The 12,803-nt window shown below is 43.8% G+C and overlaps 1 protein-coding gene across 4 annotated transcripts in view; it reads left to right on the top strand.

Annotated features, from left to right (window-relative positions):
- Window positions 1-12,803, top strand: part of AUTS2 (activator of transcription and developmental regulator AUTS2) — a 734,101-nt gene that overhangs the window by 141,985 nt on the left and 579,313 nt on the right. For 3 of the 4 annotated variants that reach the window (XM_088657874.1, XM_088657876.1, XM_060283030.2), the window contains exon 2: window positions 856-1,065. In XM_088657874.1, the coding sequence (XP_088514000.1) occupies window positions 856-1,065 (210 nt within the window). The remainder of the gene's footprint in view (window positions 1-855; window positions 1,066-12,803) is intronic. The other variant, XM_088657875.1, reaches the window with a different exon arrangement.

Below are 12,803 nucleotides of genomic sequence, written 5' to 3' on the forward strand. Positions count from 1 at the left end.
ACAAATTTTCACAGCCCTTGGAGCAGCTATGGTGACTCATTAACCAGAAGTAATTGAGCATTAACTCTGGGAGTGTATACAGTGGTACTTCGGGTTACAAACACTTCAGGTTACAGACTCTGCTAACCCGGAAGTAGTACCTCGGCTTAAGAACTTTACCTCAGGATGAAAACAGAAATTGTGTGGCGGTGGCGCAGCAGTAGTGGGAGGCCCCATTAGCTAAAGAGGTACCTCAGGTTAAGAACGGTTTCAAATTAAGAGCAGACCTCCGGAACAAATTAAGTTCTTAACCAGAGGTACCACTGTATTCGATTCTGACCATACTAAGCTCCCTAGAGCAAACTATACATAGGAGTCTGACCTCACCAGAACCAACTGCTTTGCAGTTTAGCCATGCCCCTATCTGCTCCATGCCTGATATCTTATATGGCATCAGGTGTGGAGCAGAGAGACATGACTTGGCGTAAATGGGGTCTCCCACCACTGTTCCAGATTGTATAGTGCTGATGGGTCCCAAGTTAATCTTTTCAACTGTCAGGGCTTCTTCCAAAGAATTCGGGGGACTGTTGTTTGTTAAGAGTGCTGTGAGTTGTAAGAAGGTCCCTATTCCCCTCGCAGAACTACAGTTTCCCAAGAAACGATGTTGATTGACAAACCACACTTGGAATGGTTTCCCGTGTGCATGTGCTCTCCCCACTAAGCTATGGCAGCTGCAGAATCTGGTTCAAAAGTTGGCCACCATGTTATTGAACTTGAAAGCTTAGCTGGGGTCTCTAAAAACCTTATACTTGTAGCTGATAGTCTTCCAAAACAACAACAGGATTTCTTTCTCTTTCTCCCCTCCCAACCATTCAGAAGGAGGTTGTGGTGAAGCCTCATGACCTCATGGAGAAGCGTCTGGACCCCTTTGTGAAGAAGAAACGGGACGTGCTCACTAATGGACTGCCATACCACCTGAAAAAGAACAGACTGCACCATCACCACTACAGCTCAGACCGTGAGAATGACCGCAACCTCTGCCAACATCTCAGGAAAAGGAAGAAGTTCCTGAAAGGACTCAGACAGGTAGGAAGCGTTGAAAAATGTGTTGGAGTGGGATGGACTTATTTCTCCACTTTAGGCATACCTGTTTGTTATCTCTGGCATTGTTTTCCCTCCTGGTTTCTGCTGCCACGTCTCTCTCCTCTTGGGGTTGGGCCCTTGAGGTTGCCTCTTGGCAAGTTGGGAATGGAATGTTGAGTCAAAGTTGGGCTGATGTTGTCTTGGGTGTTTCTCTGGCTTAAAGATTCCTAAATGTAAATGAGTTGCTACTCCAGTCAATGGAACTGATGAGACTAGGGTTGTCTCAATATGACAGGCAGCCTAGGGGGGCAACAGACCCTTTCTCTTGTCAGACCAAAATGACCAGATAACAGCAAAGGTTGCTAGATACATAGATGGTGCAATTAGATTAAGGGCCACCAACTGACTGATAATTTCAGATACTAAAATGTGCCTTTTATTCAATGTTTTCATTTGTACATATTGTATTGTTTTATCATTGCTATGACCGTTGGCTATGGCGAATAAAGTTTATTACTTAAAAAAAGGTGGCACAGCTCTAGGGGAATGGCGTTGAGCGCCACGCCAGAAGGTGGTGCATGCAAGTGAGTTTGTAAGCAGGATTGCTTCTGGGATCTGTGTAGGATCTTGTGGGATCTTGCATTTCTGCTTTACGAGATATGTTCCTTGCAGCTGTACAACACAGGGTTGCTGTTGTTGTTTTAATTTTTTTTTTTACTAAAATCCCAGGGGCTTGCAATTAAAGGAGAGAAAAAAATGGAAAATTAATGAACATAGAAGGACAAATGAGCTGGAGATTTCAGGGACAGAAATGGCTGTTTCCAATGGTGATTTTAGATGGAGAAATAGCACCCTATTTCAATTGTTGAGGTTTTATTTATTATATTATATTTTCATTTCCCCTCCCCACCTGGTAGGATCAGAATTTCATTTCCTCCAGAAGGGTTTTGTAAAAATTCCTTTCTTTTTAAGGAAACGGGTCACGGTTTGGCTTTGTTCATTACGACCACAGATGGCTCCAAGTGAGCAACTTGCTCTTACAAAGTTTGGGGGGGGGAGACTGAGGCCTTTGGTGCCCCTGTCCTCAACCTCCTCCAGGCTCCACCCCCTTGAGAGAAATTCAGGGCCTTAACTGGCCAACCTTCTGACCTGAAGACGGACACTCCGCCTTCATTCCATAGTTTTCTCCTGATGTGCTCCTGGTACTGCTGGACTGGTGATGTGTGGTGGGAGGCATCTGGTTCTTCAGGATCAGGGAAAGGTGCCTCTGAGAGCCTGGGCTGTGACCCTATAGGCCCTGGTGGTCTGGGAGGTTCCTCTGGGAGTTATTGTCCAACTGCCTCAGGTGCAGTGACCTCCAGTGATCTTCTGCAGTCTGCTCTGAGCCTGATCTAGATCCTGCTCCATATGTGGTGCCCCCTGCAGCCTCTATGTCCAGTTAACTGCTGGATGCAGGGCTCATAACAGATGTTGACAGGCACAATATGAATGGCATCTTAGGAAGGTGGATAATAGGGTGATGACTTTTTTACAACCTCATTTCCCTGTATCATAATTTGATGAGCTTTCATTAATGATTAGATAAAATCTTACTTTTAAAGAGATTTGATTAAAAAAACCTGACGCACAAAATGATTTTAAAAATTTCATCTATCAGTTTTTTTTGACCATTTTTGAAGTCACTGTAAGCAGATATAAAATTGAACCCAAGCTTTAGAGTCACATATATACAACATCAAACACACAAGGGTCATCAAACACACAAGGAAGCTTTTTTGAGCTGCAGTAACAATATAGACGCCGCTAGAGGACGATGTTTTGCTACTTCTCCTGTAGGTTCTTCTCCCAGCATGCCCGGCAGGGTCTGCTGGCTGAGTTTTGAGGTCCCAAAAAGGGGGCTTTTACCTTGCGCAGGTGTGACATTTGTATACCCTATGTTGCTAAGAACACTCCCCATTGTGGAATGTGGTGTTGTGTCCAAATTTGATACAAAATATATATGGAATTGTTAATACAATTTTATGAAACGGTAAAACGGCATACAAAAAAATGGTTTGTGCGTCACCTTTTAAAATATTTCAGTGGAATATACCTCATTTTAGTCATTAATAGACAAAAGTTCATCCATTTGTGCTACAGGAAATAATTTTTGAGAAAAAAAAATGAAAAAGTCATGACCCTAGTGGATAACCTGTTGTTGAGTACATAGTACAAACGTTGCCTAGATGCTACGCTGGCATGGCATCTCTATGTACTGAGGATGCACTCTTAATCTTGCTGGTTGTAGTGCATGAGCCCATGACTACCTTGCCATGCTGTATGATAGCGCCTTCGCGTTTTCTTACAGGCAAACCGTTGATGGAGTGCTCATAATTAAGTAGGAAGTTTTTTTGGGGGGGGGTGACCATATGGTTTATGAAATAATAGTGATCGTTTCCAGTAGAAAGTGGCTTCATGTGTGCGTGCGTGCGTGTGCAAACACGCTTAGGAAGTACATGCATAGACGCAAACATACACCATGGAACTGCAACACCATTCAAGGAAAAGTTTTGGAGAAAATTTTAAGTGAACAAGTAGGAGATGGTTGCTTAACCTTTTGTATATTTGCCACTCCTTGACATCAAATGGCCCCACAAGTTGTTGTCCGTGCCCAAATCAGATCCAAAATGCATGTTTGCCTGCATTTTGAACTTGGGTGAGAAGGTGAAGCCACTCAGAAGTGGAGAGATGGTGGCCAGGCGTCTGATCCCAACCATTTCTCCTGTATTCCCCCCTCAAAGCTGTCTTTCCTCACGGAGGAAGAGACATTGCATGCCTGCTTATGCTCATTTAAACACAACGTGCAACCTCTCAGTGGTGCTGAATGCCCTGCCTGATGTGAAACAAAAAGAGCTGCCTTATGAATCTTTGTAGAAAAGCTTTCTGGCACAGTTTGCTTCTTGGGAGCCTCCAAAGCATGCAAGGGTTTCTCCGAGATTGCTTAAGGGAGGGTCTAATGCAGGCTTCCTCAACCTCGGCCCTCCAGATGTTTTTGGCCTACAACTCCCATGATCCCTAGCTAGCAGGACCAGTGGTCAGGGATGATGGGAATTGTAGTCTCCAAACATCTGGAGGGCCAAGGTTGAGGAAGCCTGATCTAATGTAAAGGTAGATCCAACAAATTGGACATTAGCAAACCTATTGTTTTGCAAGCTTGCTTAGAACAGTATAAATCACCCTCTGAATATCTGGCAGAAGGCACAAACAAGGATTGGTTGAAATGGAAAAAAAGACTTCTGCAAAGACTGAAACTGTTCTGAACAGTTTATTATAAGAACACTTTTATTATTATTGTTTTATTTCTGTACTTCTTAGTTCCACATAGTAGCATCTGGTTAGAGCCTCGTAAATATTCAATATGTGATGTTCCATGTTTCCAACACAATATTTGGGTGCTGGTGTTCCAAATCTGAGAATCCTGTGAAAAGAAGACGGGAGGTTTTGAGCAGTTCCAAGTAGGAGGGAAATATCACTTGGCGCACAGTCAGAATGAGAAATTCATCTTGTTCCTTGTCGGATTGTGTCACTTTTAATGAACTGTAACGCCAGACTCCAGGCATGTCCATGTCACCCGATGCTGACTACGGTGGTCTTTCCACTGTTCAGGAAATGCTTCCTCAGAAGTGTTGAAGATAGCCATCTGGCCAAGAAGTGCCTCATAATATACAGCTCAGCATTGTGCTTGTGCATCGCAACACACACAAAGAGGAACACCTGCAAGGCTTAGAAGTTTAGAGAAAAGGAGAGAAAAGGGGGATAGGTTGCAGAGGTGTGAATGGTTTGGAGAAAGTGGAAAATCTCCCTCTCACATCATACTGGAACTCAGGGACCTCTAATGAAACTGAATGTTGGGAGATTCAGGACCGTTAAAAGAAAGTACTTATTTGCACAGGGCATAGTTCAGCAATGGCATTTTCTCCCACGAGGGGTAGTGATGCTACTCATGTGGAGATCTTCCTCGTTGCTTGATCCATGCTCAAAAATGCCCTGCCTGATGTGCATCCTGCCTCATCCTGTGCTACATTCTGTTATATTTCCAGAAGTGGTTTTGAGACTGTGTGAAAGCTCAAAGATAAGGTAGAAATTGATAGGGAAACACCCACCAAATGGAATAAATTGTTGTGTGAATGAAGCCTGGGTTGTGTGACAAGGACCCAGCTGCCAAAACTGGGTCTAGGTGTGGGAGAGGATTAAACCATTTTACTTCCTACCCCTTCTTTGTCAATGGTGGTGCACCACCTGTCTTGGTAGAGTCTTAGCAAGACAGCAGAAATTGAAGCTGGGAAGGGGAGAAGTGTCTGATTGGCTGTGCCAACAGTTGGGGGCGGGGAGCGAAGCCGATGAGTTTGGATAGCGTCTTGCTGTGCTGTTCCAAGGCAAGTTGACAGCAGTGACAAGCGATTTACAACATGCTATTTAAAGTTTTGGATTTGCAGCCTCAACGTTGACGCGCGAGTGCTCTTTAGCAACTGCTTTCATTACTCCCCATCCAAGAACTGCTAATTGAAAAGAAAGCAGTGGGTGGGTTTCAGAGAAGGAGGGAAGAACGGATTGACGTGACTGTATCAAATACACAGGCTTCTATCCTGGCTTTATTTTGACAATCTTATTAACTTGAGATTGGACTCCACCAGAATTTATGCTGCCTGCCAATCCCCCCGAAACAAATGTATATGCCTGTCTTCTAGGGACTTATCAGTCAAAGGCATATAGAGCTCCATGGAATATAATCCAAGATGGCTTAAGTATGCTTGGAAACCCTAGTCCTACTCAGTGTTGGAAGGTCAAGGGTGGCGTAGGAGTGTTTGGCATGCATGCAAACATTGCAGTTTTGGGGTGCTCCAGAGCACTGCTGTTGTGCGGGCTTCCCAAGTAGGGTTGCCAGACTCAATAGAGGACAGGACCCTTTGCTTGGAAATTATACAAAGGGTCTGCTGGTTTCTCTTTAAGGTTTCCAGACTCAAAAGAGAGCAGGGCAATTAAAGGCACAGAAGTCCTGTCCTCTATTAAGTCTGGCAACCCTATTCCCAAGGGGCCAGCCAGCCAGGCATGGTTAGAGCAGATGGGTAGACAAGATGGGCCACTGACTTGATGTTCCAGTCATGTTCCTAATAAGGATATCGAGTGTTTAAGAACTTAGAGATCCACCACTAACTCGAATAAGGAGTAGTGGTCTAGATCAGTGTTTCCCAAACTTGGGTCTCCAGCTGTTGTTGGACTACAACTCCCATCACCCAGATCACTGGTCCTGCTAGCTAGGGATGATGGGAGTTATAGTCCAACAACAGCTTGAGACCCAAGTTTGGGAAATCCCGAGCCAGTCTGTGAATTGGATCTCTCTGAATGGATTAAGGCTCCCCTAATGACTCTTAGCAGCACCCTTTACAGATTCCAGGGTTCATTGGGAGAAGCCTCGATTGCTTAAAGTGGCGTGATATTGCTGTAAATGTATAGTACATTTGTATAGATGGGGCTTTGATGTTGCTGTGTTCCTCATTTCCCCCCAAAACTGAAATCTCCTCCTCCCTCCCCTGCTCCTATTTGGAGCAGAGTTTCTTCCTTCCTTCCTTCCATTGACCGTGATCAGAGTTCGCAATTGTCTGCTCCGATCAGAAATGGAAACAAAATACCTCACCTAAAATATGGGCTGGTGGGAGGAACCAGAGCTGCTCTTTTCTTGGATGGAGGCGGGGGAGACTTTATCGCAGATGCTGTTGAATATTGTAACATCTTGAAGAAAATGTGTTAAACTAATTCTGTTTGGTATCTTACCATCTGGCCATGATAGCTTGCATTAAACACACACATATAAAAACATAAAGTGAACACACAGACACACCTTTACAGTTTTGCAGCTGAATCACTTGACTGATGAATCTGAGTTCCATCACATTTTCTTTCAATATGTGCACATGCTAAACCCCCTTTTTGTCAGCATTCCTTATGGATGCGTGTGTCTGAATCAGATAAGCTCCGTCTTCTATTGGGACTAATTTACTCAACAGAATATTGGCTGCTTAGTACCCACATCAGATAAATCTATAATGCCCACAAAGGCATCCGACAGAGAAGAGTCAAACTCTAGTGCTTTTGCTGAAGAAAGATATTCATTGTGGTTACTCTTCATGTTTTGGAGTTCTTCAGGAGTTATAAATTTACTGGAACACCCCTCCCCCCCAAACCCCCATTGTTCTGTAAAACTGAATTCAAAATCTAGCTTTAAACAAGCTATGAGGTAACGTTCTTTCTTTTTTGCATCTCTGCAATGAATCTGAAAGAGTTTTGAAGTCTGAAACACAAATGCAACTCGCACGCCTGTAGTGGGAGCACCAGAACTTGTCTCCACTTTGCCTGACTCATTGTTGTACTACTTTCCTACATCTAATGTATTTTAAAATTTTGTTGGAAGCCACCCAGAGTGGCTGGGGAGGCCCAGCCAGATGGGCGGGGTAAAGGAAAAGGAACCCCTGACCATTAGGTCCAGTCGTGACCGACTCTGGGGTTGTGGCACTCATCTCGCGTTATTGGCCGGCGTATAGCTTCCAGGTCATGTGGCCAGCATGACAAAGCCGCTTCTGGCAAACCAGAGCTGCGCATGGAAACGCCGTTTACCTTCCCGCTGTAGCAGTACCTATTTATCTACTTACACTTTGAGGTGCTTTCGAACTGCTAGGTTGGTAGGAGCTGGGACCGAGCAACGGGAGCTCACCCCGTTGCAGGGATTCGAACCACCGACCTTCTGATCGGCAAGCCCAAGAGGCTCTGTGGCTTAACCCACAGTGCCACCTGCGGGGTACAAATAAATAATAATAATAATAATAATAATAATAATCCGACATACACACAGAAGCAACACAGAGGTTCACTGGGGCATTCAGATCTATCACAGCAAGGACATTTTTATGAGAGGGGTAATTTCGCTAAGCAAATTTTTGTTTATTGACCTGTATGAGTTTTAGTTAATGAATCAACTATTGCTTCCTGTTTGTGTATAAATTAATAGGGGGTGAGGCCACATCTGCACTGCATATTTAAAGCACTCTTTTTATACCTAGAGAATCCTGGGAAGTGTAGTTTGAAAGGGTGCTGATAGATGACAGGAGACCCCCCCCATTCCCCTCAAAGAGCTACAGATCCCAGAGTGGGTTTGCAATCAGTCCTTTCCCCCAGGGAACTCTGGTGTTTCTAGCTGGCTGTGTTGGAGGAAAAGGGTATGGAACTGACTATGCCTTTGGTCTGATTTGGCAGGAAGACTTACAGAGTTTCTCGTTTTCTCTTCCCCACCCCATTCCACACACCTCATTCGATAACTTCTCTCTTGCTTGCAGTATTCGACTTTACTGTGTTGCTTTGTGACAACCAACCCATCTGGAAGAAGAAAGGGCCCAGTTTGATAACATGTAGAATAAATCTGTATACCTGTACAAGAAAATGAGGGAGGGGAGTTAAGAAAAGGGACTTACTACTTCCCACACATGCAGTTATAGAACTCACTCCTAAAACATACCCTTCAGCATTTCTCCGATGAAAATAGGGATGTCCTATTCAATAATAATTATACTCCTCCTCCTCCTCCTCCTCCTCCTCATTTTATTATTTATACCTCACCCACCTGACTGGGCTGCCTCAGGCACTCTGGGCAGCTTCTAACACACACACACACACACACACACACACACACATATATATATATATATATATATATATATATATATATATATATATAAAATAGGGATATCCTACAAAAAAAGCAGGATGTTCTGGGATCAAATCAGAAACTGGGATGACTTCTGTAAATCTGGGACTGACCCTGGAAAATAGGGACACTTGGAGGGCCTGCAAAAAGAGGCAGTGATGGCCAAGAACGTGGTTGGCTTTCAAAGAGGGTTGGGCAAACTCTTGGAGCCTCATGGAGTCTACTAGGTATGATGGCTCTGTTCTGCCTCTGCTTTTGGAGGCAATATGCTTCTGAATACCAGTTTCTGGAAACCACGGGGGGTGGGGGGGGGAAGAGAATGCCATTGTGCTCAGGTCCTGCTTGCAGGCTTCCCATAAGCTTCTGGTTGGCCATGGTGAGAACAGAAAGCTGGTCTAAATGGGGGGGTTTGGCCTGACCCAGGAGGTTCTTCCTGTGCTCCTACATCCTTAAACTTTAGTCTAATGTTCCCTGATACTTGGAGCCTGGGGAAAGAGAGGGCCCATGTGGTATCATGTAAAATATATTTGTTAATGCAAATAGAGGCGGGGAGTTAATAAAACCATATTAATTTCCATAAGCAAAAGATGGATGAAGCTGAGAAAAGCTTCCCCCAGAGGAGCAGCCGTTTAAAGTTACAACCATCTTGAGCTTATGATGACAGTGTATTATTTTGGGTTTTTTTTGATTAAAAGATGATTATTTTCCACTTTTAAAATTTGGCACCGGCAGGGTTGGAAATTAACTTTTTGCATTAGTATTCAATAAATATTGCAAATGGTCCTCGCCTACGTTTAGCTTTCAGATAACAATACCCCCGGGTATAATGATTGGAAGTGCGTTTGTGCTGGAGGTACCGATGGGCCTGCTATTTCCGCAAGCCGCAAAAGAAATGACGGTGTGTTGCGCACTGTTTTAGAGCCCCTCGTAAAACATTTCCTGGGGAACAGAATAATCATCATAATCGTCCATGACTGGAAGATGAGAGCATTAGAATAAACTCTTGCTCACCAATGCTATAAGCATATGGCATGGTGTTCTAATTATTCCTCTCCTAGACAGAATAACTTAAGGGATCAAGAAGCTGGCATAAAGAAAGCAGGTGTGAATTAAGCTGCCGTAAAAGTACACCAGGTACAAACTCCGTCCAGAAGCAGGGCTGTTGCTGGCTGGGTTGCCCAACCCTGGCAGAGGGAAAACAAGATTAAGTTACACCCCCTTTGTGCCAGCTTAACTTGACACTTGGTTGCACATGTAGTGTGCTAAGGATGTTGAGAGCTGTTTGGAGCCCCCACTTCCCCAAACAGAACTACAGTTCCCAGAGCAGTTTAAGCCCCTGGACAGCAGTCTAAGTAAGCACACAGGTGGCCCAGGTACAGTCTCCCAAACCATGGGGCTACAGTTTTAATTTCTACCTTAATCATGTGACCTAAGGTTAAACACTCATGTGAAAGAGCAGAGGAAAGCAACAGTTAATCATTAACCCAGCTAGGAATCTCAGAGAGCTGTCTTCTAGCTCAGTATATGCCAGTGGAATTTTCCAATGTTAAGCCCTTCAGCAATATACATACAGGCATTTTCCATTTCAGTATGCAATTGAACAATTCTACTTAATGGTTTCCAGCAAATGGAATTTAAAAGCATGCTGCTTCCAACTGCAGTGGTTGGACACATCCATCAGGCTGTTGATAGCCTTAATCCTCCATGCATTTGCCCCATCCTCCTTTAAAGCTATCAAAGTTGGTGACTGTCACTGCAGAAGTTTCTTCGGTAAACTAGTTTGGAGGGTGAGGAATCTTTCCCCAACATTATTAAATTCTCAGTTTGTTGGTTGGGATTTTCTGTTTACTCACTATACACTGCAGAAGCCAAGGGGTCCTACATCTTCATTTTATGTCTGCCCTTATAGCAAAGGGGTAATAGAAAATCCAAAACAGTGTGGCCTTAAGAGTATGAATACTGAGTCCTAAGGCATAAATAGATTCCCTCTGTAGTTGAGAATCTTTTATCTCCTCTTCCTTTCCTTGCTGGCTCTTCCTTCTTTCAATATATAATCTTTCTTGGTTCAAGGTCAAGAATCGTATTAGAATGATTGACAGATATTTGTGGCTTGCAGTGGAATAATATGTAGTGTTCCTTGCATTTGATGGATGGATTTTCTTCCTTATTGATGGATGGCTATATAAGCATAGAGGGGCGCAGGTGACGCTGTGGGTTAAACCAAAGAGCCTAGGGCTTGCTGATCAGAAGGTCAGCGGTTCGAATCCCTGTGACAGGGTGAGCTCCCGTTGCTTGGTCCCAGCTCCTGCCAACCTAGCAGTTCAAAAGCACATCAAAGTGCAAGTAGATAGATAGGTACCACTCCGGTGGGAAGGTAAATGGCATTTCCGTGCGCTGCTCTGGTTCGCCAGAAGCAGCTTAGTCATGCTGGCCATATGACCTGGAAGCTGTACGCTGGCTCCCTCGGCCAGTAAGGCGATATGAGCGCCGCAACCCCAGAGTCATCCGCGACTGGACCTAACGGTCAGGTCAGGGGTCTCTTTACCTTTACTATATAAGCATAGACCTGTCTCGTAATTTCCTTATTCATTCTCTGCATTTTTCATTGTATTCCAATGGCAAATAGTGAGAACAGCACAGCAAATGTGACATTTCCCAGTCCCTTTCTCCAGCTGCTCTCACCATCCAGACATCCTGCCTAAATCCCATTAAGGAGATCTGCATGCAGAAGGAGGCTATGGTGAACCTATTCCTTACTGAAACGGAAGCTACAGGTCCAAAATGTGTGTTCATCCAAATGCAGATCTGATGAGTGCATTGTGTTGCTTCCAAGGGAATGGACCCTTTGGGGGTTTGGATTTTGAAACAGGTCAGGAAGGGGGTGGGTTGAAGGAAGATTGAATATTTAATTATTCAGGATAGACAAAAAGGACTGATAACTGGACTGACGACTTTGGAACTTACTGGACTGGAAGGGAAAGGCCGAGACCAGGGGAGGGAGGGGAAAATCATGATATTCAAAATTTGTGAATGCAAGAATAATAAAGAGGTTCTTTGGAGGACAAAAAATAGGCAGGTCAAGAAAAGTAATGAGTAGAGTTGATTATGAAAAGATTCGGAAATATTAATTTAGAATGATTAAAGAGGATTTAAAAATTGGGATAGTTTTTATAATATAAGGTGGAAATTTTTTTTTTTTGTGGCAATAGAATGGGAATAAGAATAAGAATACTGCTAAATAAGAATTGAAAATGGAAATCGGGGTAGGGGGGAGGTTGGGGAGGCCCACACAATGATTATAGAAATATAAGTAATAATGATGTTTTATCTTCTTCTTTTTCCTTTTTAGTCTTATTTTTTCTTCTTTTTTTATCTTTTTCTTTTTAGGGGTTTTTTTTCTTTTTGTTCCCCCTCCTTTTTCCTCTTTGTTTCTTTTTCTTTTTGTTTGGATAATTGGTTGGATGGATGCCCCCCCTCCGTTTCCTCCCTTGGAGCCTCTCGGTGGCAAGGGGGGTGCCGGGGGGAGGGGGAGGGGTGGGGAGAAATTCAACCATAAAATGAAACACTGCCGGCTGCCTACCGTTCGGGGGTCCCTCTGGTGGGAGGAGAGGGCTCTGGGAGGATGGACAGAAGTCAGTGGAAAATATGCTATGTATTTTTTCTTTTGTATGTTTGTTCTCTTTATAATATAAAATCAATTATATATATATATATATATATATATATATATATATATATATATATATATATATAAAGGGAATGGACCCTTTGGAAACACATTGGAATCTGCATCTGGATGAGGCTAGAAGCATTGATTTTGGTTCTACAGCCAAGTGTGTGGGAAGCAAAAGCAATGAGTGCTGTTGTACTCAGGTCCTGCTTTTTTGCTTTCCACAGGCATCTAGTGGGTTGCCATGAGAACAGGATGTTGGACTAGATGGGTTGCTTGGTCTGATCCAGCAGGCTTCCATTAAGTGGGCATCAACCAAGCACTGGGGGTGCAGGA

This window comes from Zootoca vivipara, chromosome 14 (assembly GCF_965207765.1).
Source record: "Zootoca vivipara chromosome 14, rZooViv2.hap1.1, whole genome shotgun sequence".
NCBI lineage: Eukaryota > Metazoa > Chordata > Lepidosauria > Squamata > Lacertidae > Zootoca > Zootoca vivipara.